Source organism: Pezoporus flaviventris, unplaced genomic scaffold (genome assembly GCF_033815535.1).
Source record: "Pezoporus flaviventris isolate CSIRO_AGI_PZ_B2104156 unplaced genomic scaffold, CSIRO_AGI_Pfla_v1 ptg000001l, whole genome shotgun sequence".
Taxonomy (NCBI): domain Eukaryota; kingdom Metazoa; phylum Chordata; class Aves; order Psittaciformes; family Psittacidae; genus Pezoporus; species Pezoporus flaviventris.
The window spans coordinates 41,560,319-41,585,411 of NW_026892549.1; the positions used below are offsets into that span (position 1 = coordinate 41,560,319).

The window sequence follows — 25,093 nt, forward strand, 5'->3', positions numbered from 1 at the left end:
CCTGCAGAGTTCTCCTGCCTAGACATCTTGGCTTTTCTTGCCCCTTTGCAAGACTGGCACAGAGACTCTCTGTAGTCATCACTTTGTGTCTCCTGGTACTGCTGTGCTCAGGCTGTGAGCAAGATAAAGAGATAATGAAGGGGAGCCTTAACAAAAGGCCAGAGGGGCCAAGGCTGGGTGAGCAGGAGTTGTGTATGTGGGGAGTAGCTTTTAGAGCAGGTATGGGATACTAGGGTGCTGACTGGTGGGACAGATTTGTAGTATCTCTGTTGTGGATTACAGTAGGGGTGGCTTGGATGAGAAAGCAGGGAGCTAGCTCCTTGAGGCACTTTGCAGAAATGGTGCTAAGACTGCCTGCCAGACATCCTGAGGGGGGGAGGATTTCATACTGTCACAGAGAAGAGGGGATCTCAGTCTAAGAGAGTTTTCAAAAGACTGATTTAAAATATACAGATGTCGATAACATGGCTGAGAAACCTCCCAGTCCAGTAAAGCACTTAAGGCATTCATTAGTATCATACTTCTACCATCCTATTCTTCACAGGTCCTATGCTTGAAGTTTTACTTCTTGAGTAAGGGCCAAAGAGCGCAAGGTTCTTAAGTAGCACAAAGGGAAGGGATTGATTTAGAGATCTATAAAAAGCTATAATTAAGAATTACAGAGCTTTGAGATGGAGCGTTTATGCTGAATAACAGGAATAAGTAAAATAGCTCCAGCCTGTCAGGACTTTATAAATAAGTCTTTTGAGATCATTTAGCTGGCACGCTCTCTGATTTTTCTGAAGAAATCCAGATGTTGATTTAGGAACAAGTCTTATTTATGGATTTGATTTTGCTGAGGTTTTTGGCCTCCTCTCCTGATGGGAGGCATGATTTTGCAAGTGCAGAGCTGCCAAGTGGTCACCCTCCTGTGGCCTCCCTTAGCAGTGAGAATGCTGAGCACCCTGGAGGATTGAATCCACAGATGTGTGTACTCTGGAAAGTCAACTCAAAGACAGTAACAGAATTGGATTAAAGCTTAAATATGTGCAATTAACAGCTTTCTTGGAGGGTGAAGAAGCAGATCGTGTAGTGTTAAATGGCTGTTGCAGTAATGTCACACACTGACTCTCTTAGTGGTGCAGCCACAGGGAACTCAAGTTTGAGAATTGCTGCTGAGATTAAGTCTTTACATTGACAGTCTGCTTGATCAATAATTACCGAGCAGTCATGATTTATCTGAATTGTAATATCTCTACAGAGGAGGCCTGGGATGGATTTAAGCAAATGATGTAATTATTTGATACATGATTTAATGCATACTGTTTAACTTATGTGAAAGTCAGCTTTCATTTGGCAAGGCACTATGAGACGCTTTTTGGTCCCTTGTCAGCAGAGCCTGGGAGTTGCTGATGCTTTCATTTTTTCTTGGCCCTTGTTAGTTTACAGGATCAGGCAAATTACTTGAAATTGATTTGTACTGGTGCGGGTGGGTTGAACCAGTGGGTCTTATGGAAGCTAATTCACAACTTTCTTGTACTTCCTTTATTGATCACTGTTAATGTACAAGATGTATATTTTTAACTGCTTTGGTTCCAAAGTGGCTGCAGCTTCACTGGATTAAACAAAAGATATTCCTCCACATATTTCATGTAATAAGGATATAGAAGCACATAAATTCCTGTCATTTTCTTTTTAAACAATGTATTGGTACTTGAAAATACCACTGATTTGTATTATGAAAAGAAGTGATCATCTGCTCCATTTTGATGCATCTTGACATCAAGTGGCTAATAATCCTTTCTTCTCCTGGAGTCTGTGGGATAGCTTTCTGTGTGGTTTTCTTGACATTACCACATTCTAGAACAGAGTGAGCAGCAGGTTTCCCCAAAGCACCAGTCTTGGGAAACCAAAAAAAAAGGTAACTATTTTCCTGCTGATTGCTGCATAATATTTGGAGATTGTAAGTAATAATGTTGGATGTGGATGTTGCCCAGTTGTACGACTAAATTTCTTTTTAGTGTTTACTCTTGTGAGAAAACAATTTTGAGGTATCTCATTATAACTTAATGAAATTTTTACCTAGGGAGATGCTGAAGGAAACTATGTGGAAATAATGTGTAAGTTAATATGTTCGGTGTAATACTGCATTACAGTGATTCAAATGCCAACTTCTTTTTTTTTTTTTTTTTGTTTTTTAATAGAGGATATCTTGCCTCTTGGCTGTTTTAGCAGGCCTTTAATACCATGTGAACCAAACCGGTAAATACAGATGTTTTAGCTTTCCTCTTTTTTATGCAAGCTTAATATAAAAATGTTTAAGAAGATAGCAGAAAAGAAACTGGGCCATGCAAATTTGATTACTTTACAGAAGAAGTAGTCTTTATTTGTATACAATTTAAACTTCTTAAGATTTCAGGGAATCGCTCTCTCTGAGAAGATCAAGTATTCCCAGACCAGGTCCTAGCCTCACCTACACAACAGTACATAGTGAGCTGCGTGGAAGAGGTTGTTAGTTGACAGAGTGCTATGGTTACAGAAGCAGAAAGAAGATTTCAAAGGATAAATTGCTGGCATACTGAGAATTTAGTAAATTTTGTTTATAAGAGATTTGGGGCAGAAATTGCCTTGATTTACTTCTCACTGTATAGTTTCAGTACTTGAGAAATAATAACAGGATAGTTACATTCAGTGTTAATTTGGTAGCTTCTTATCAGGCATAGGCTAATTTTATAGCAGAAAATTATTTCTCTCTGCACTGCTTTTCAAAAATGTTCTTGCCCCACTGAGTTTCTGTGGTATTGGTAAGAGCTGGGAATAACATAATTGCAAGTTGGGTGTTTTTATACAAAAGCTTTCAACCTGTTGATAACTTCATTTTCTGTGCAGGAGGGAACATCTTGATGCCCAGGCCCAGAGGTCTGGGTAGTTTGACAAGTGTGCTAAACGAGTGTCAGACAAACAGGGCAAACCACACGGCCTACCCTACTGTTTGAAACTGCCTGTTCATACTAGACTGCTGAAATGGCGTAATTGTTGGTTAGCATATTCCACAATTTAACATGCAAAGGATTTAGCATCTTCTCATTTTCACAGTCAGGGTAATATTTTTTTTAAGTAAAGGATTAATGAGTAAGGATTAACGGCATAACTGTAAAGCATTTATTTCATTACATCTTTTTCATCATTGTGAAGCTGCTTGGGGACGGTGGATAAAAATGTCTGTTTCCCCCATCCATCCAGGCAGCACTGACACAGAATAGTTTCCTAGTAATTCAGAGTGTAGGAGGTGGAACTGAGTTTTGTATGCTCATAAAGAGATTCTGAACAGCCTGGACAAGGAATTGGTGGGGCTGAGGCACTGTAGAGCATCTTGGTAATGTGGTACTTTCTGTTGCATAGATTTCACTGGGGGAATGTTATGGCAGGCTCTCATTCTTTGAATTAAAATTCATCATTGTGCAAGTATAGTATGTCCTGTTTTGAGAGCATTAGTTGGAGCTGAGATGTGCGTAGGCCTCTGGTGAGCTGCTGATCCCTTGCTGATAGTGAAGTCCAATGGTCTTAAGTATTTCTTCTTACAGCCTATGTGCATTCTCTTCTCTTGTCCCAAAAGGATTTGAGTGGATAAAGTATTATTATTGAAATGACAGCCTGAAACATCTGGTAATGTTGAAATAAAAATGCTATATGGATATCTGTCTCTGGCCTTAGTGTTGCTAAGTAAAACGTCAAGTAAACGTCAAGTAAAACGTTTCAGCACAAAATCTGAAAATTGTATTTAAGCAGCATATTTTTAGTGGCAAAGAATTGGACACAGTGGTCATGACTCACTACATTTTGGAAGGTTTTTGTGAGAGCAGAAATGATGTATTTTCTAAGTCATTCTTTGACATGACAGGTGAGTAGTCTAGGAATCTCTTTTAATAGATAGTTACAAACCTGAATAATTAAAACTCCACTGGGAACATGCAGCACACCAGTTCACAGAATTTTCTTCTGAAAGTTTAATTTGACACCTAAGAACCCTGTTTATAATTTGAAATCTGCATTTTCTATGCTAAGCTTTAAAACACTTTGACTAACAAACACATTGAGCTTAGTTAAATTTCCACGCATTTTTAGTTATCCACAAAACCAGAGATGTTATGTAGGTGGTCTGCTTACTGGTTGACTTCTCCAGTTGTGATGCTGCATCTGCCAATTTCTCAGTACCTAGGATAACAGGGCTTACACAGTGATGATTTCTGTGTCCTTCTCCCTTTAATTTTCACTTCCCAGTAACTTTTGAACTCAGGCTTATTTCAGGCAAATTTAACAGCGAGGACTGATCCTGTAGATGATTGTTTCCTATAACTGGCATTAAAACAAGCAGCGTGGTAGAGGAGAATTAGGGAAAGATGATAGTATGAGGTTTGCTTGTCCTGATCAAGCAGCAGGCAATCCACATGAAAGACTAAATATCTGAATTTGTTAAGCATGGGAAAAGTTTTCAGTAGGGTGGGAAAACAGCTTTTACTAAAGACTGCAAGCCTGAGAGACAGACCCATTGAAAACCACACAATAGTAATTCGAGGCAGAAGGAAGAACCAGGTAGTTCCTTAAGATATGTAGAGAAGCTGATATGTAGAGAAGCTGTTCCTGTAAGGCATACTTCTAGGCAGTTATTTCATCCTGTGAACAGCTAATGATAAAAATGTCTCTCGCGTAGGGTGTAACACATAAATGTGATTCTGTGTTGAAAACTTCTGAAACTGAATTGACATCACATTTGTTAATTTTCTCTTTATATACCTAGAGTCACAGTAGCCGTGGTTAGCAGGGAAATGAACATTTAAAGACCAGAAGATTATAGTTGCCAAAGGATAAACTGGATTTGACTTCATTAGTGCACAAATGATAAGTTTGTGAGGAGTTATTATCGCATTAATCAACTTGATGGATTGGAAATATGACAGAACTGAAGCAGCGTGTAATATTAGTGCCTATTATTCTACAAATTATGTCTTCACCTACATTCATAAGGCAAGAGTCATTGCCGTACATTAAAGATGTTACACATTTTCTCCTCTTGTGGAGGCATGTGACATCCGTTCAGTGATTCCTCCTCCTCTCTTCCCCAGCAGAGTTCTGGTCTTCCTTAACTGCATGTTTTGACCTTTCAACTAATCGAAGCAGCTTGGGAGCTGATACTTGAATTTAGTGTACACCTTACGAACCTGGACCTCTCATGTAGCAGTGCCTATTTAAACTTCTTGCTCCATCAGAATAAAAGTATTTCATACTCCAGACATCTTGGAGAGGGAAAGTGAGTAGAAATTGGAAGATATGGAACAGATAATTAGTAGGTATTTAATGATTTGATTTCCAGAGGATAGCACAATCTTTGTGTCGTGCCTCCAGTGTCACTGAACATGATCTGCATGCAGTTCTGAATGCATGCTGCAGAATATTTTTTTCTAAGATATGAGTAATAAAACATGAATCATCATGTGAAGCTGATTGTTTTAAAATCCAGTCTGTGGAGTGATAGCAAAATCAGTTATCTTTTGTCTGGTCTGTAAGAACTGAAGGCCTCACTTCAAGGCTTATGAGCATGTACTCACCTCATCCAGACAGGGTCAGAATTGTGACCTCCCTCTGGAGACTATCAGGTGCCAATGGCAAGGGGGTATTATTCACTCATTTTCTTAGAACTGATGAAATTTTAAGTTTAAGATGTGCTAATAATGAAGGCTTAAATTTATATGTGGCTGTTTGTTCTCATTTCATTATTTGTCAGAAGACATATGTTAGTACACAACTAAACTGTCAATGAGTGAATGCAAAGATTTAAAGCTCCTTGCCTTCCCTCAAGTTAGGTGTGTGCTGCTGTGTACTAAGACTGTGGGATAAAGACTTCATATAATGACTAATGAAGTTATGGTCAGCAGATATGGATCATGGAAATCTGTTGTGTAGTTTTGGATTCTGTGTGCCAAGAAGTCTTTATATGTACCTATGTATGCATACCTATCTTCACAGCTGCATATAGCATAGTGCCAAGATCAGACTGGAACTAGTATTTGAATTTCTTGAAATATACCTAGCTTTTTTGTTGGAAAAAGAAAAGTCCACTTGACTTTTGTGTGTCTGAAATATTTCAGCCCCATGCTTGTGTAAAAATAGGCCACTTCCAGTTTGGGCTAGAATTCAAGAAGTAGATGTAAATCTGTCATTTCAGTCTGAAGAGGGGTAGGCAAAAAAAAATCAGTTGAAATGGGCACATGCGATTTGAAGTTCTCTGTACTCTTTTCGGCATGTAAAAAGGATGTTTTCCCTGGCTGGTTGCAGTATTTATGAGATTGATGTACATTCATGACTTATTTACTTCTGTAAGTATCTCGGAGTCCAACACTGGGAAGTTTGCTAAAGTATAGTAATAACGTTCTTAATTTCCTCATTCTGTTTGTTCTTGCAAGACTTCAGTGGACCTGAAGAAATGTATGTTAGATAAAATACTTTAAACAGTTAAGGCTGTAGTACTGCAGGCACTATTTTAGTCCTGTTTAAAGAAGTAAATGTACTTCCACCTGAAGAATTTTTACTCCAGGGCAAAACTTTAATGGAGAAACCATTAAAACCAATAACTGCTACAATAAAACATAAAACATTTTTTGATGACACTTAAATGTGATTAGTTGCTTTCTCATGCCCATACTAGTATAGCTTTGATAGGCTCTGTGCCTGAATGTTAGAAGCAGTGACCTTTGCAAAACTGTGTACAGTGTTAGAAGCTTTACAGTTCTATGTGACTTACATAAAACCCAATACTTCATGAATATCCAAAAAGAATGATAGTTAGGAAATTGTGTAGTCTTTTTTTTTCTTTGAGTTCTGAGGACAAAGACAAAAAGCATGACCTTACTGAAGCCAGTGGTGTATTTCTATTTGAACTACAGTTATTTATACACATCATTTCTTTGAAAAGAATAATTTATGTGATTAACACATCAATTTTGTTTACAAATAGCTAGTTTGCATAGAACACAAGGTTTGAATTGCTATTTAAAAATAAATTGTTAATCAGACATGAAGAAGGAATGTAATGGAGACAAAACAGTGTGATAAGGTGTTACCTTAATGCTGCCATTAGCAGTAAATCAGTACTGATTATATTTTTGCCTTCCCATAAATTCAAGTCCTGTATGATTGATATAGTGCAGTGGTTCTCAACTGGAAGATGTTATTGTCTTTTATTTCCTTGCCTATTTTTGTAACAACTGCTCAACTGTTTTGAGCAACTGATGATGCATTTTTTTAAATGCATATTGACATTCCCATTTTAGGGTTCACCATCATTTAAAGCAATAGGTAGTCCCGGTCGTTGTGGTGGGTAAGTTTCTGACATGCCCAAGTACTTGGTTTGGTGGGTATTACATAGGACCAGTGAGGACACAACTTTAAAAGGCAGAAAGCTTCTCCATTTCCCAAATGCATTCTTCACGCTTCGTTTAGAGGTTTGTGCTTCTCTCCTGTGCCTTGTTCTGTTCTTTCCAGAATTCTTTGTTTAGTACCTTAATGAATAGTTGCTCTTGAAAGTGGCTGGAATTATGATGGGAAAGTGCACAAGGATGTCTTTATGGTGGAGGTAAAAGAGCTGCTTTAGGTGTTTGAGAACTACAAGACCATTCTGTAATGTAGCATGTAGCTTGAATTCTAGCTTTTCTTGCAGCATTAAATTTTGGGACTTGGTTTTCTGCTCTGTATTGTCCCTCTGTGAGCAGGAGAGAAGTATGGGAGAAGAGAGTGACAGTGGGATATTTTTAGGGCAGGTAAAATCTTGCATCAGCATCTTTGCAGTTTGAGTTCCTGCTCTAGGTAGCATTCATGTTCAGTTAGCATCCGTGAACATGTTGTTTGTCTTGCTTAATTAATTCCTCCTCTTCCCACAGCTGCAGAGCCTTGGCCTGAAAATGCTGCATTGTATCAGCAACTAAAGGGTGGGTACACTGTTCTTTTGCAATTAATAAATACTTTATTTTTAGAAAACACATTAAATATGCACTAAGACAATTAACTGAAAGGAAACACAGAAACTGTAAAAGAGTCCTTTGTATTGTTTGTCTGGTCAGAGGTTTTAGCTATGCTTGCATCTGCCGATATAAACCAGCTATTCATGGCCTATAAGGTCCTTGGTTTATTATTGACTCATTATATTGGCTGCTGTAGGCAGTGTAAAATGATGTGGTTGCAGGCGCAGTTGGCAGATTTACTGCACCAATAGCTGAGGCAGCAGATTTTTGAAGTCTTGTGGTAAAGTGGGCTCTCAGTAAAAAGGAACTGTTAAAATGTATAGGCTAGGATGGTTCAGGCTCCCTTTAGCAGCTCTTCATATATCATCAGATCACATTATGGCCCCCATTTGGGGCTCAGCAGCCTGCTACAGTTGTCAGAAGACTGCAAAGTAATGAAGACTAATAGGTAGCAGCCCTAGTCTTCTAAGCATGGAATTTTTATTGCAGTGAACTTGTCATCTTTCTTTTGTGTGACAGACCTAGACACAGTGTGCAATATTAACTGCAAGCTGCTTTTATAGGTTTCTGAATACTTATACTTTTTAGCCAGAGGAGTTATGAAGATGCGGTTTTATTTAACTTTGATTAGAAGAAGAGTAATTGGCATAAAACTCAAGCATTTGGCTTTTAGTTGTGAACATTTTTTTAATTGTACTTTGAGGTAATGTATGATAAGTGCGATTGCATTTGCTGGAGAAATATTCCTGGTATTCTGGAATTCCTTTTTTTTTTAATTCTTCTTTCTTTTTTTAATATTCACATCACAGGTTTTCTAGTCCAGCTGCATAATAATTATATAAGTGCTCCTTTTTTTATGCATAAGAAATGCAACCCAGAATGGCTTACGGTTACAGGTCAGTGGCTAAATAGGTACTGTTGTTTGTAATTTTGTTTGTTTTTCTTTCAACAGAGGAACAAATTTTGCTTTCTGATAATGCATCTTCCCTTGCTGTTCAGGTAAAACGTCATCTTTTCTAAACTAAAGATGTTAATTCCATTTTATTTTTTTTTAATAATCACCTAGCTAAAGTAACTGTACTTAGCTAAATGAATAATATAAGCATTATTTCTATCAAAACCAATTACTTATTTCTTGCATCTGATGTGCTTTACATTGTCATTGAAGTGCCAGAGCTTAAAGGACATGAGGATTTTGAAAGACCCATGTAGAGTGCTGCTGCTTGTACTCATATTTATATTGGTCTATGTTTGTACAGTATCTGCTTGTCTACCTATTCTGGGGACTGTGCATGGTTTCTGTCTTTTGTCTCTTGGTATGCTAGTTTGTCTTGTAACATCTTGCATGAAGCTTATGGTTATTAATAGTATGATATAATAGTATAATAGCCAGAAGTTACTAATTCTCAAACCTCACACTGCCCCAGACTCAAAGCGTGTTTGCTTCATGCTGTGGGCATCAAATCTTTGTATGTCTCTGATAGGTTTTTCTTCATTTCATCATGTATACAGAGTTGAGATCCAATGTGGTTTTTAGAAATAGTCCATATAATTGACAAAGTTGCATCTTGAATTGACATAAAAGCACCTCTGTGGCTGTGAAGTCCTCATAAACTACATTAACCTGTTAGGTTCAGTAACCCCAAGTCTCGAGGGGATGTTTTGCCCATTAGTAGAGAGGGCCTGGCTGTCAGAAGTGGTGGTGAGCAGGATGTCTATAAGGTTCCTGTTCTTCAAAGCAACTTTGCTGCTGATGTGCTTAGTAGGGAGTTGTACTGTTCCCCTGCTTTTTGCTTTTTTGTGCGTGGTCTGGCTCAGAGCACCTAGAGCAGGCAGTCTTCGGTGGCTGTCCAGAAAGGTTGGATCTCATTTAGCCAAAGTGGGACACTTGGAGACTGTAACTGACATTATTGGTAGAAAGGTTAGAATCATTTGATCGTGGTAACTACTTTCAGGATCTCAAACTTTTTTCCTTCAAGCTAGCAATCTGGGAGATACCTCTAAGAGTAAACTGTCACAGCAAGAAGACACCTTTATCCTTTGCTGGAATGGGGAGTCATCTTTGATACACCAAATAAACGGCCAGTGTTTATTTATTTGGGCAGTGTGTTTTATGTTGTGCCTCACAGCAGTGCAAATAAGTGTTTTTGTTGTTCACTGTGCTCCTTTTAACTCCAAAACCTATATTTTTTGTGGTTCTCATGAATTTTTGCGCTAACAATATATATAGGTGTGGTTTGTATTTAAAATACACAGAAAAGAAACAACATAATTTTAACATTTCCTTTTCTAATGCATCATTTTGCTTTACTGTTTCCAGTCCATTGTTATCCTACACATGTCACTTAGATGATAAATTAACTATAATATATTAAAAATGCTTCTTTTTCTTCAATATTCTCTAGCTGGACAGCTGATAGTAGCCATGGCTATAAATATGGCTCTGGTAGATATCTGATCTTAAACTTTATAGAACAATTTTGTATTGGAGAATCATATCTATTTTGAAGAATCTCCATAACATGGTTGTGACTGCGAAAGAATAGCTATCCCTTGTGTCCTTGGTCCATTTTGAAATGATACTAGGATCTGTAGATCTGTAGTTATGTATTACTAGCTTAGTGATCAGAAAGCTTTAAATGTACCAGTGTGTTTCGCATAAGGGAATTGCTGAGTTCCTTTAGAATTTATCTTTTATTCTGATGTGAGCCTGTTTATCTTTTTACTGTTTTTTTGCTTGTTTGTTTGCATTTTTTTTCCCCTGGTACTAAATTGGGGGATAGCAGATACATATCTTGTTCATCACTGTTGAACTTCCATCTGGTGAAAACGCTCTTTTGATCAACTGGGACTGGGACTCCAAATCCTGATGCATATGGAGTCAGCCACCATCAAATCTTTAAGAAACACAGTTCGCAACAAAGACTGTAAATGTGCTGCATCTGGTCTTTCTGATCTTTCTCAAAATCTCCTTGGAGCACCTTTTCATAATACTGCTGCAATAGATTTCATAGGACATATATGCAGATATCTACATATAAAATAAAGAATAAAATCCAATGCCACAGTAAGTAATTAGAGTAAAAGCTGACTATTTTAAACTTGATGACCCTGCAATAGAGATGACATTTCATGTACATCTTGTCAACAGAGAAGATCAAGCAGACAGCAGAGCAAGTTACTCTCAGAGTAGGTGTAACAGATTGTTCTAGGCATTATGTTTGAATTAATGAGTGGTGAGAGCTGCAGACTCAACACAGGAAGTTGGTTGAGTCTTGCTGTTTTAATAATGATTTGACTTATGACTTCTCATTGCGCAGTGAAATCTGGGCTCCCGATTATAGCTACATGTCAGATCAGAGAGGGGGATTGCAAAGTAACTGTGGTAGTGTTCAGTAGTTAAAAACCGGTCAAACCAACAGCAAAAAAAAAAAAAAAAAAAGGAATTCCCTTTCATCTTGTGGAACCTCTCTGCTGATTCTGGTAGTTGTCTTTTGTTGTTGTTTTTTAATTCCTCTTCTGCCCATTGTTATTGGTGTCGTGGTTTAAACCCGGTCAGGTAACTCGTTAACTCACCCCCCCCCCCCCCCCTTCTTTCCCTCCCCCTACTCCCGGAGGAACGGAGAGTAGAATCGAAAAGAATGCAACTCCCACAGATTGAGATAAGAACAGTGTAGTAACTAAGGTATAACACAAATCACTACTGCTACCACCACCAATAATAATGATAAAGGAAATAACAAGGGAAGAGAATACATCACCTCACCACCAGCCGACCGATAACTCGGTCCCCCAGCCCGACCAAGCTCTGATCCATACCTCCTCCAACCCCGCAGTCTCAGCCCTTCTGGCTAACTCCCAGTTACATCCTGGGCATGACGTGCTGTGGTATGGAATACCTCTTTGGCTAGTTTGGGTCAGGTGTCCTGTCTCTGCTTCCTTCCGGCTTCCCCTCCTCCCTGGCAGAGCATGAGGCTCACAAAGTCCTTGGCCAAACCAAAACATCATTGTTATCAGCTTGTTCCGGAGCTAAAAGTCAAAACACTGCACTGCACCAGCTACCAAGGAGAAAAATGACTGCTACTGCTGAACCCAGGACATTATCCACCCCTTATTCCATACCATTCACGTCATGCTCAGTTCCCACATTTTCAATATACCATCACTCTTATCTTAGTGCATGGACCAGTCCCTGTAAAGCTGCTAAATCCATCTGGTCCATGATGTCAGGCTCCATCTCTTGTAACAGTCTTCCAGAGCAGGAGAGACTGTGTGCAGTGTTCACACTCGTGAATAATCTGCGCAATAGCATCCATTGCTGAGTCGACCGCTTGATCATGAGTCCATCTCTATGTTGCATCTCTGCTTTGATGGCCTGAAGTGCCATGGGCCCACCAGGCTCAAAATAATTCACTGTCCCCTTCAGCAGTTTCTGCAGCTTGTTGCTGGGGACTCCATACAGCTGCCTTCCATCTCCGATGCTTCCAAAGCACTGGAGGGGCCCAGTGGACTAGATACTTGCCCATACTGTCCCACACACCCTGCCACTCATGACTGTCCTTTGGGGAAAATCTCCTGGTCCTCCTATATCCTTGTCTAACCGCAGACAAGGCCCAAACCCGACTGCTTAACTTCTGAGATCAGACAAAATGGTCGTGGGTAAAATACAGTCTGTGTGTGTGCCAACATGCTGATCCCCATCACAATCAGCAGGCAGGTCCCAGGGATACTCAAAGGCCATTCAAAACCTTCAGAACTCTCAGTTGATGCTGCTGTACTTGTCACTGGGGCTGGTGTAGCTGCTGTGCTTGCCGGCTCTCCCACCACCAGCTTCTCTTTTCCTGAGTCCAGCTCTTCCTCCTCGGCCTTGCTGGGAAATGCTGCGTGGTCTCCTGCATCCTCCTGGGGCTCGGCGGGCGGCTGCCGGGGAATGCTCTCGGTCGTCGCAGGGGTCGGTTCCTCCTCGGGCCTCGGCTCCTCCGCCGCCTTCTCCCGCTGCTCAGCAGTCGTCTCCTTCCGCTCCTTGACCGCCCCGACCTCCTCCACCAGCAGCTGTGCCCTCGCGGCCTCCGGCCCCGCTCCCGCTGCCGTTTGGTCCCCGGGGCCGCTCTCCCGGGCCGCTTCAGCAGCCGCCGGCTCCCGGAGCCATTCCCCCTCGGCTCCCCGCGGCCTCACGAAGACGGAGGCGAGGACGAGGGCCAGGGCGGTGAAGAGCAGCCGGACGGCCAGGTACAAGTCCACGGCCACGTACAAGTCCACGGCCACGTCCGTCCCGCCCTGCTGCTGGAGCCTGCCCGTGTTACAAGTTATTGCCATAAAGCACAGTGAGACAAGAACCTTAGCCCAAGCCCCACACTTGATAAACACTAACACAGCAAATACCGGCTCTAAGTAATGTACTACATTCTGAAACTGTGAGATCAAGAGGAACAACTCTGAGAGCCAATAAATCAGCATTGTGACGAGTGACTATTAATCCGGTCAGATCTGTCGTTATCTCAATCCTTCGTGCCCCACGTTGGGAGCCAAAAAGAACTGTCGTGGTTTAAACCCAGTCAGGTAACTCGTTAACTCACCCCCCCTCCCCCCTTCTTTCCTCTCCCCCTGCTCTCGGAGGGACGGAGAGGAGAATCGAAAAGAATGCAACTCCCACGGGTTGAGATAAGAAGAGTTTAGTAACTAAGGTATAACACAAATCACTACTGCTACCACCAATAATAACTGATAAAGGAAATAACAGGGGAAGAGAATACATCACCTCAGCACCAACCGACTGATAACACGTCCCCCCCCAGCCCGACCAAGCACCGACCCATACCTCCTCCAACCCTGCAGTCTACCAGCCCTTCTGGCTAACTCCCAGTTACATCCTGGGCATGACGTGCTTTGGTATGGAATACATCTTTGGTCAGTTTGGGTCAGGTGTCCTGTCTCTGCTTCCTCCCGGCTTCCCCTCCTCCCTGGCAGAGCATGAGGCTCACAAAGTCCTTGGCCAAACCAAAACATCATTGTTATCAGCTCTGTTCCCGAGCTGAAAGTCAAAACACAGCACTGCACCAGCTACCAAGAAGGAGAAAAATGACTGCTACTGCTGAACCCAGGACAATTGGAAACAGAATAAATTAACAATTCCTTTATCTTTCACCGGGTTCAGATTCTTTGCATTTGTTGAAAATGCAACATAACTTCAAATGAGTTAGTGCATTATCTCTGGTACCTCTTGGTGTTTGCACTTCTTGTTTGTTAACTGGAAGTAGTGTATTATGCAGTTGTGTTGAAAGTGAAGCCCATTTGATCTTAGGCTGTAAAATCTTGATACTGAATGAAGTTTTATTTTCACTGCAAATGAAGTAAAATAAAATACCAATCAGTAACGATGATCCGGCTGCAGGAAAGATAACATTTTATGTAGAATGAAGGCTCTGTTCTTGTGAGATGTTTAGACCTCTTCCCATTAAAGTTAATGAAAACACATACACCTCCTGGGTAAAGCAACTCATGGTTAAAACCGTTGTCTGCTTATTTATTGTACAGCTTCCATTATACAGCATTCTTGCTTATCAGCCTTATCGTAGTAAAAAAGCCACCAAACCCCAGAAACGAATGTACAACTGTATTCCAATAAGAAAACAACTCCACAACTTCCAGAAGAGGAAAAATGGAGTTTTAAATAGTATTTCAGTCTGAAGCAGAGAGCCTGTCTAGGCTATTAATGCTTGGTACAGGTAAGTTTAGTGCCTAGGTGGAAGTGCTGTGGCTGAGTAGGAGGGAGTGGGTTAATACAACTGTGCTGTGCCAAGCCTTTTGCCGCAAATGGAGCATCTCTGTGCACTGTTCCAACTTGTCAGGAGGAGGAATGTGGATGTTGAGACTGTTATTACAGGGTCTTCTGAAATCCTTATGCAGGTAGTCTCAGAGTCTTGCTTAAAAGGCTGTCTAAAATGTTCAGGATTGTGAAATTGTCATCGCTGTCCTGAGATTCTAAAGCCTGTAGCTCATTGTGTTAGGATATGTATTAATTGCTCATGCAATTCATGTTGTTGTAAATGGTCTTAGTGTATTTCAGAAAAGTGCATTTAGAATTGTCTGTCTTAGTCCTGAATGACAGAAGGGTGTTTGGACAATTTAAAATTGTGTTACACAGACCAACTGCTTATTTACTTCAACAAATAATCAAATAAATATGTAAATCTTGTGTGATTAATTGGCCTCCACAGATTTATGATTTTTTTTTGGTGTGTACATGAACTGTGGTTTGTTTTTTCTCTAGACAAAACATTAGCAGAAATTTGAACTTGTTGCTGAGGCTTGAACAAAGGCTTAGTACTGAAATGAAAATCTGATGGTCCCTTTTTTAAAGAGAATAAAAGCTGGAATTCTTCATGATGAGAAATGCAGTATCAACATAATCAATCTAGCAGCATTGTGTTGTAGCTGAAAACGTGCTTAAATCCCAAGCCATACAGGTGCTGTTTGTGAGTGAAACATCTTTCATATAGTTCTAAGATGAAATTACCCCTGAATGAATAGCATCTTCATTTATCTTCAAAACCTCTGTGCTACCTGCGAATCTACTCTTTCTGCATTCTACAAGAATTACATTATACCATTAAAGCAGTGTTGTGCTGCAGTGTAAAATAGATTGTTTTGGAGAATGAATGTGGCTTTGCTATAAATTACGTTCACAGGTACAAAGGAATTTGTTATTTTGTTTAAAATAGTCACAAATATAATTAAGCTCTTAATTTATGTTAAACTACACATGTGGCCATTACCATAACTGGATTAGGAATTTAATGTGTCACTCAAAGAGTGATACTGAACAGTTTTCATTTATAACCTTAGACACACTATTTCAGTTACAGGGTCTGCAGCTGTTTGATATGAAAACTGAATTATTCTGTAGATTTGTTCATGGTTTTTAATTTTAAAATGTGTTCCTACAATAAAGTAGAGAATAACTCTTTAGTTGTCATCACATATTTTCCTTTGTATGCTCATGAAATAATGTAAAAATGAAAACAGAAAATGCCTTTCACTCATTCTTACAGCAGTATTGTGTGAGTGCTTTTAGAAGTGCTGCTGAGTCAGACATGGCTTGGAATGGCTCACCCTTTATTAAAAACTAAGCATGAATATATCTGCTTCAAATGAAGCCTGGAGTGTGCCATCTGAAAATAGTGTTCCTCATGTGGGAACGTAAGTTGTGAGCTATTTGAGTCTTGGCATAAGTAATTTCATTCTTGCCTCTGATCTCAGATACTGCAATGTGGATATGATTTGCATTAAGTTGTAACTAATTTTTAATAAGTATACGTGTTTGCTCATATGTATTATTCTGAGAGGGAACTGGAGGGGAAGAGGAGAGCATTGTGGTGGAACTCTGACAGGGTGATTCACTGCCCACTGTCTGTTACGTTTCCTATTGATGGTGTCCAAACAGGGAGGGGAGGGCAAAGGGGAAGAGAAAGCAAGAGTAAAAATGGCATCTAAAACAATTAACTGTAGGAAAAAATAGAAAACTCCTCCCTCCCTTTTCTTACTCCTTTCCATTGTATTTCATGCATAGTAATTTTCCATCCTTGTCATCATAGAAAGACACAATGGCATCCTTTTCTTGTATTGTTTCAAGGGCGGCAGCAGCAGCAGAGATGAGAATGTCAGTTGCGTGAGAAGAGGATGGGGAGGGTGCCATTTATTGAGAAGAGGATGGGGAGTTGTCCTGTGCCTGGCTGGGGTTTCTGGGCTTTGGGCTTTTGAACTGTGCTAAAGCAGCACAAAGATGATTGCTGTGATTATTTTTTTTTTTTTAGGTAATTGGAATCTAACCTATTACCTACATTTTGAATTTGAAATTGGGCAGGCTATAGGAAGACGAACAAGCCTTAAGCTGATATTGTCCTTTAAGCAATGCTGTTGTAAATGTATTCTCTATCTCTGGCAGGTGTCACCTGCAATGATTGAAGTGAATGATAGGTGTATGATTGTTGATTAATTTTATAACTAGTGTCACCTCAAAGCTTCCTATCAACCCTTTCATATAGCTTCTGATACTTCATTTTCACAGAGCAAAACATATGAACTGGTTTGTTCTGCACTGACTTTGAGAACAGAGTGGCTCATGCTACTCGCTGGGAGGAGAAGGCAGGGCAGTGCAAGACATAGGCATGTGTGGATCAATGTGCAGTCGGACAGAAAAGGCACCGAGAAGCGTCTCCATGCTTTTTCTTCAGTTTGTTTTTCTTCCTCCATGGCTCTTTCTGTCGTAGTCTGTAATGGTAAATATTGGGAGGGCAGGGAAGGGCAGGCATAATTCATGTGGCACATACTTTTTGCCCTCTGTTCTGTTTTTCCTCATGGACTTGCAGCAACTCTCCACCTCCCTGTTAGAGGAAGGTCTTCCATTAAAAACAAGATGTACAAAGGCAGTAGCAACTTTTTAGACTTGATGCTTTCAGTCTTGAAGAAGAGAAGTTCACTTCACAAGTGCCAGAAGTGTAGGTAATGATACAGGTAGAGAGGCTGGAAGAGTGTGAGAGGGAAGACAGCCTGCAGGGAAACAAGACAGCATAAGTGGGAGAGAAGCTGACAGACCCTACTAAGCAGAATCTTTATTTTTAATGCCTTTATCTGTTTCTTACATTAACCTCATCCAAAGAAAGGACACACTTTGTTCCAGAAATAACTTAGAGAAAAGTATTTGTAGCAGACATGATATTAAACAGAAGTTACTAAATGGACAGTTTTCCAGGCATCTGCTTCAGTCATTGACTGGTGCTGATACTGCACAAGAGATTAGGACCCTGTTTTCAAAATGACAGAAACGCAAATAATCAGTGGAATGTATAGATAAAGGAAGCACTCCTGCTGATGCGAGGGGAATAAACTCAGTTCTTCACAATCTGAGATTTCATTAACCTTGTTTTATGCTGCATTAACTAGTATAAGCCATGAAATTACGTATTCCATTTAAAAGCCTAAGCGTTTTGGTTTGATGTCCTTCAGTTGTAGTGAATTCTGTATATTTACGCTTGAACTGAGTTTTCTTTATTTGTGTAAAGTCTGTTGGGCAGTCATCTCTTGATCTTCTGTAACAGGGACAAGGGGAAAGAAGAATGTTAATCCCTTCTCTTTATGAATTGATACATATAGTTAACTCTTTGGGTAGGTGGTAAGCATACCCCCCCCCAAGTTTATGCTTTCCTGAAGGAATTTAGTTCTTTCCCTGCTTCGAGTTTATTTGAAAGAGTTGTTTTCAGAGTATCAATAAACATTTTCAGTGAGCATCCTTACAGTTACCTTGGACAAAGGAACTTTATCTAAAGTAATGTGTACCAGTTTTACTACAGGCATGAGAGCCAATACCCTCCACCCCCATTCTGAAGAACTGCAACTGCCGTAGTATTATTGCGTGAGAATCCCAGGTGCTGGAATGGATCCAAGTTGTGGCTGGCTAAAGTCACCCTGTTCATTCTCTGGTAGTACATTTTTATTTCCAGAGGAGAAAGAGCAGGAAGTTTAATACTGTTCTTTGGAATGAAAAGCACCTTTGAAAGGCTGTGCTCAGTTAAGTGTTTTATTTGTAATTTTCCTGTTACTGTCTTTCTTATCATTTTTAAGTGAATTTTCACAAGGGTTTGATTTTGTGTCACTTGGAATTCAGTTGGCCCCTTTCAGTCCCTTTTTAAGTTGATCAGCCAGATTTATGATGTTAACAATAATCTCTGATGTGCAAGAATAAGCCTGGATTTATTCTTTCAGATCTTTCAGATTGCTCAGCTTTTGATGCTGTGTCTTTGAAGGGGTGTTGATATCTTAATAAATTTCAGCAGAACTGCACTGGGGTGGTTTCAGCCTTCAATCTCTCACCCTGCACTCCAAAAGCACTCAGAGGAACTGAGCTCACTCCCTTTAGCTTATGGTTTCTCTCACAAGAAAAGCAAGGGTTTACTTGTCTGCTGAAATTATGTGTGTGAGGTACCCAAAGGGAAATGAGATGCTCTGAGCTGGAATAATCAGTGTTCCACCACATCTTTTGGCAGAGTCGGAAGCCACTGCGGTCTGATACCATCTGCACACCAAATGTGCTGGTTCCTTACATTCTACATGAGAATTCAAAAAGAGAACAAATCCTCCCTTGATCATTAGACTAAAGCATTAAATGAGATAGACTCACAAAAATTGCTGTTTTGGCCTGTTATCTCTAATATTGCTTTGATCTGTGCCAATTTCAACTATTTTGGTAATAGTTCATGCCACTTTCTGTTGAACATCAGTTATCTAAAATCTAATTTATGTAGTTTGAATGTATCAGAAAATAAGATACAAGTTTTCTGGTGCTAGATGTTTTTAAGAATGCATTGGTCATGATTCTTGTCTATCTCTTTTCCTAAAAGAAACCGTAATTTCCATAAATGTGAAATGCATTCACTGTGCTCTAAAACTCAAATACCTGTGTTGTTAATACTGATAATTGCCAAAGCCTGTTAGTTCAGTGAAAGCATGTAAGCTCTCTCATAGCAATGCAAATTGTAAGGCTTATTTCTTAGGCTGAGCCCTTGTGGTTTGAGGTAGTACTGTCTCCTTTTGTCAGTTGACATGTATTTTTAGCTAACTTGAAGGCTATACAGTGGACTATTAGCTTAAGCTGAATCAAGAAATTGATACTGGCCTACTTCTCTAGGTAAGGATTAGTTCAGCAGTGTGGATCCAATAAGGGCTGAACTTCTCTCATACTGTGGAGCTTTCCTTTGTTTTTCTGCAGAATGATATGTAAGGAGCACTTAAAATTTAATAGGATACAAATTACAGCGTGACGTATTGGTCTTTTAATTCCCTGGGCTTCTGTCTTTTTAAACATGTGATAGCAGGATTGTATTTTTTTTGAAAAAAGGTTTATTGTATAGCATTACATGATTTTTGTCTTCAACTCTTTCATTATTCAGTTTCCTCTTGTTTTTGAATTTCATTACTATTTCACTACTCATCTTAAAGTCAATCCTAAATATGGACAAAGTCTGAAGTGGAATAGGTGTTCGCATGTTGAAGGGAGTTCCTGGAACAGGCCTCATAAGGCTGCTGCAGAGGCAGCTGCAATGGTCAGTGTTTGTGAACCTTGCGGGACTGCTGGTGTGAATGCAGAACTGGATGGACATGCTCAGTTTTAATCTTGAATCACTCTTCAGTTTCTCAAGCTCAGCCCTGGTCATCAGTTTCATTAGAACTGAAGATGACTATTCCAAGGAAGTTTCCTCAGGTTTTTGGTTTGGTGTTTACTTCAGGGTCTGTATTTTTTTAATATTTTTTTTAACCCCACTGAAGGTAGAATGGCTTATTTCTAAGCTTACCAGAATCTGCACTTTATTATACAGAGTAGTGAGCATTTTTATTTAGTTAATATTTGTTCCCACATTAGAGCTCAATTCTAGTTCAGACTTCTCTCTCCTCTTTTTATTACAAAGTGCAAAAAAGGCACATGGACACAGTGTGTTTGCATTTCTGAGATGCCAAAATGGCAACGTATTCTCAATCCTCTTTGCACTAGGCCAGAGGCTGAAGTGGAATTTTCCTGCCAAGTGTAATAAAGGTTCATATTCATTGGTCTGTGGATATTTACTGAGAAGAAGGAGGGAGATAAAGTTCAGATTCAGATTTTTGATGGAAACTTGGCCGAACTCTTTACACTGAAAAGATTATAGTTCAGTCTCTATGCTGAGGACTGTTTTTGGTAGAAACCTTGTACTGTGTAGGAGCCAATATATGATGTGATGTACAGTAGGCAACAATTTGCTCAAGCAGCTCATGTAACTTCAGTTTTCTGTGCCAGTGTGTCTTATTTCTGATATGTTGATATGAAAAAGTAAAAATTGTGATCTGACTCACCTCCTTTTGCTTAACTGTGTCTCTGCACTTCCAAGCTTTTCAGTTATTTGTGTGTTGCCCTAACTCCAGTGCAGTTCAGACTTCTGAACTTGCAGTGAGAATAGTACATGACAATTAAAAATTCATCTCTAGCTTAATGCAGAATTTCAGAGTTAATTTAGTGCCTTACTGTGAAAGAAATTCACTCAGTCTAGACCAAATGGAATTTCACATATTTTTGAGATGAAATCGAACAGCTAAATATTAAGTAGTATGGTAGAATTTTGCTGTACTCCTCTTACCCAAAGGTGAGATTCTTAAGACCTGTTGTTTGATGCCATCAGTTCCACAGCACAGTACTGTTGAGATGATTCTGTTAGCTACTGGTGGAGCCTTCAGAAGAACAGTCTTTGTACTAGTTGAATTAGGGTGTATATTTTTGGTGGGTTAGATTGTGTCCAGGAATGTCAAGGGAGCATTTACTCTAAACCAAGTTTCTGCATTTTTGTCCATCTATTTCTAAAGAAGTTGCGTATGAAGCCCCAGTTTGGGCAGAAGACATGATGGAACAGCCTGGACATTGTTAGGTCTGGAGGCCATCAGACAAAGGAAGACATATAAGACTGACAGACCAATTCCTTAAATTCCATTAAAGAATTAGTCTTTTGGGTACTACTACAGTTTGCATGGACTTTGGGATGCTAAGACAGGAAGAGCCTCAATTTTTGGTGGACTCTCATGGGCTCTCAAACTTAAAATGCATGGTGATGTCCAATCTGGCTAGTGCCTTGTATTTTCTTTAGGTGATAGTTGCACCTTTAAGCAGTAATAGAGGTTCTAGTTGGGGTGAAGCATACTAGAGACCAATTTATTGGTAAATAGTGCAGGACCTGCAATATATGGCTTATGTTGACCGTGACTGGTACCCTCTCTTTGTGTGTCTGTCTATATGTCTCTCTGTCTGCATGTATATGTAAAGTAATTGGCTCTTAAAGTTAGGCTAAGGAAATCAAAAGCTGTATAAATCCAGGTTTCCAGGGGATTTTGCAGAGCCTCCACAGTTCTGAGGTGGCCTCTTGTCAGCCATCATCAGTGTCTTGTGTAGTAGCTTGTCATCCTAGTTCCTTGCTTTAAACTGGGATTTGGATTTGAGTTAGGTCATCTAAACCTGCAAGAGCCAATTTTGTAAAGCACAGTGCAGTTCTTGGATTTTTTTTGGAAAAGGAACAAAGCTTCTGGCTTTTTTGCCCAGATTGGGTTGAGGTTTGGGTACAAATGACTTGGAGAGCAGGAGAGAGGAGAGGGCTGTTTGGGTTATTTTTGTTTGTTTGATGGATACTGCAGAAGCCCCAAAGTTAGGAACAGGGCTGATATCAGTGTTAGTTCTTGCCTTATGGTCTCATTTAGTGCAGAGGTAAGCAGTCTCAAGGTTAAGGTTTAGGTTTCTTTGATGTCTCTGATTAGGGTCTGAGCATCTAAAACTGAGAGAGTGCAATTTACTGCCAGGTCCAGCAATCAGAAGAGGTAGGAGGAGGCTCAAGTAGAAAGTGCTGTGTTGCAGCAGCATTTTTCTTCATGATGGTAGCCTTCTTGGTTTCGGCTTTTTTCACCTCAAGCCACTGTGGATAAACAGGTATAATTTTGGAATCTGGAATTGTGACCTGTCTAATCGCAAAGAAAAAATGATTGCTAGGACTTAGCCGAGATGACCTGTGAGAGACTCGAGAAATTAAGAGGTTCCTTATTTGCCATGTTCTGCCCAAATTACAAATATTTTTCTTGATATTTTGGTATTCAACAGAAACATACTAAGGATTTTGTGGTGGTGGCAGGTGCTGACAAAAATTGGTATCCTACTGAGAATGCTTTGAATCTAAGTTTACAGGTAGAAACAGTAAATTGATCACTTATGCTGTCTGTGATTCACATAAGTTAAAGATAGTAAATACTTCCTCCCAAAGCAGACTTGTGCTCTCACAGTAGAGCATGTAGAGCAAAACCTCTGCTAGCAACTGTAAATACAATCATAGAATGGTTTGTGATGGAAGGGACCTTAAAGGTCACCCGATTCCAACCCCCCTGCCATGGGCAGGGACACCTTCCACTAGACCAGGTTGCTCAAAGTCCCATCCCAGCCTTCCAGGGGTGGGGCATTCACAACTTCTCTGGGCAACCTGTTCCAGTGCCTCACCTCCCTCACAGTAAAGATTTTTTTTCCCTCATGTCTAAATCTGCCCTTTTCTAGTTTAAAGCTATTACCCCTTGCCCTGCCATGTAATGTTGGATGGTGCTGTATGTGCTTGCTGTTACAGAACATGAACTTTGTTAGCCAGCTTTAGCCAGGAGAAATAACTATTATTCTTTTCAGGAGGGTTAAAATATCACTTAATTTTATACAGCCACAGCATCTGATTGTGTCTGTCAGATACCGGTTCTTTGCTCATCTTGAAAAAAAACAGTAACAGTAGATGAAACTTCATTTGAAGAATTCCAGTCAATGACTGGATAAGAAACAGTGGTCTAAGAAAGTCAAAAAAACCCCTTGTTTTTATTTTACCTGCCCTTTTTTCTTCCTAAAAGTAGTATGCAAGGATCTATACTTTGTAAGTGTGTGCTAAGAACTAGCTAAAACTAAGAGAAATATATTGAGAACACATTTGTTTGTCACTGGTGTATTAGTGCTTTTTAAATGCGACTCTTTGTTTCCAGGCCTTTTTACAAATGTGCAATCTGCCAATCCGGGTGGTTTGCAGGGCAAATGCCGAGTACATGTCCCCATCTGGTAAGTATGGCCTTCATTTAGATTACTATGTTATACCTCCATTTTGATACCATGGCAACTACGCCTTGTCTTGCTGATAACAGTCGGTCAGTGCTCCTGTGTGTGGGTTGCCTTCCCCCCCTCCTCTCCAGTGCGGTTTCTCCTCTGCAAACAGTTAAACCAGTCAAATGCAAAGTAACGCTGGCACAATGTATAACTGCCCTGTGGATGCAGTACCTATATAGAATGCTTGGACAGTTCAAATGCCTGGTGGAAACCTCTCAAGTGCCTGAGGGTGGTTGAATTCTAAAGCAGAAAAACATATGTTTCCAAAAGTGGCTTTATTCTGCATCCAGGGAATATTCCAGTAAATGCTGTTATGTCTTCCCATTGCTGGGGTGAGACAACGTTATAGAAAGATGATCTTTTTCTACCCTCTCTGGGAGATGATTGCCAGGATGTTGATACAGAAGAAGACTGAAGGGTGCACTGTCATTGTTAGGGGTGACAGGCAATTTTAAATCATCCGCTGATCCATGAGACTCTGGAAAAAATCCAAACCCACCAACAGTAAATTATTAGAAAGGTGACTGGTTGCCTGAAAACATCAGAGGCTGGCCTCGGAATGTTGCCTGATAATCAGAGTTGCTGAATGCAGGGCAAAATGTCTGGCAATCCTTGCACCCTGTCCTGGATTTTTGTTGTCTGAGAGAGGTTTTTATTTACCTGGTACCTGGCTTTGGCTGATGACTGCCACATGGAAGTGCCTGTCAGTATATGCCTCCCAGCTGCATGGGTTCTGTTGCTGCTACTGATACTTTGATCAAAGCAGTGAAATTATGCGATTTATAAAAAAACCCAAGTTGGTTGGTAGCAGTGAAAAACCAGCAAAATATGGAGATACATGAATTGTTCGTTAGTAAATAAAGGTAGCTTTGAAACACTGAATCCATGCATAGAGGAGCCTCTTATGTGCACAGAGGAGTGTCTTGCATGTGCAGGAGGACTGGTGACAGTTGCATGCTATTACTTCTCTGCCACTTGCACCCTTGTCCGCACTTGCTGGTATCTGATGTAATTTGGGTCTGAACACTTCCTTCTTCTGCTGAAAACAAGGAGCACAAGAGGGAAAACGATGCTGCTTCAGGTTTAAATGCAGGTAGAAATACATGTGTTCTTTTTGCCCTTATTCCTGCAGTCATTATTTTTATTACTATTTTTATTCACTTGCCCCATTTGCTTTCTTTATATTGGTCCTTTAACGATAATTCAGACATGATTTTAATTTGTTCCCTTCTCCCTCCCTAGTACCCTGTCTCACAGCAGCAGCAGAGAGAGATCTGCATCTCACCGTTTTGTGGGGGAAGGTTATTTATGTCATAGTCATTGTAATGACAAAACCCATTCTGAGGGATTTAGGAGTATGATCTTGGTGTGTGAAGCACAGTCTGGTTTAAAACACTGAATTCTGAAGCAC

The 25,093-nt window shown here is 40.1% G+C and overlaps 1 protein-coding gene across 2 annotated transcripts in view; it reads left to right on the forward strand.

The window, feature by feature from the left end:
- MTX2 (metaxin 2) overlaps nt 1–25,093 on the forward strand; it is a 37,115-nt gene that overhangs the window by 5,181 nt on the left and 6,841 nt on the right. The window contains exons 2-4 of one of the 2 annotated variants that reach the window (XM_061454217.1): nt 7,914–7,961; nt 8,947–8,993; nt 23,565–23,637. In XM_061454217.1, coding sequence (XP_061310201.1) covers nt 7,914–7,961; nt 8,947–8,993; nt 23,565–23,637 — 168 coding nt within the window. The remainder of the gene's footprint in view (nt 1–7,913; nt 7,962–8,946; nt 8,994–23,564; nt 23,638–25,093) is intronic. The other variant, XM_061454226.1, reaches the window with a different exon arrangement.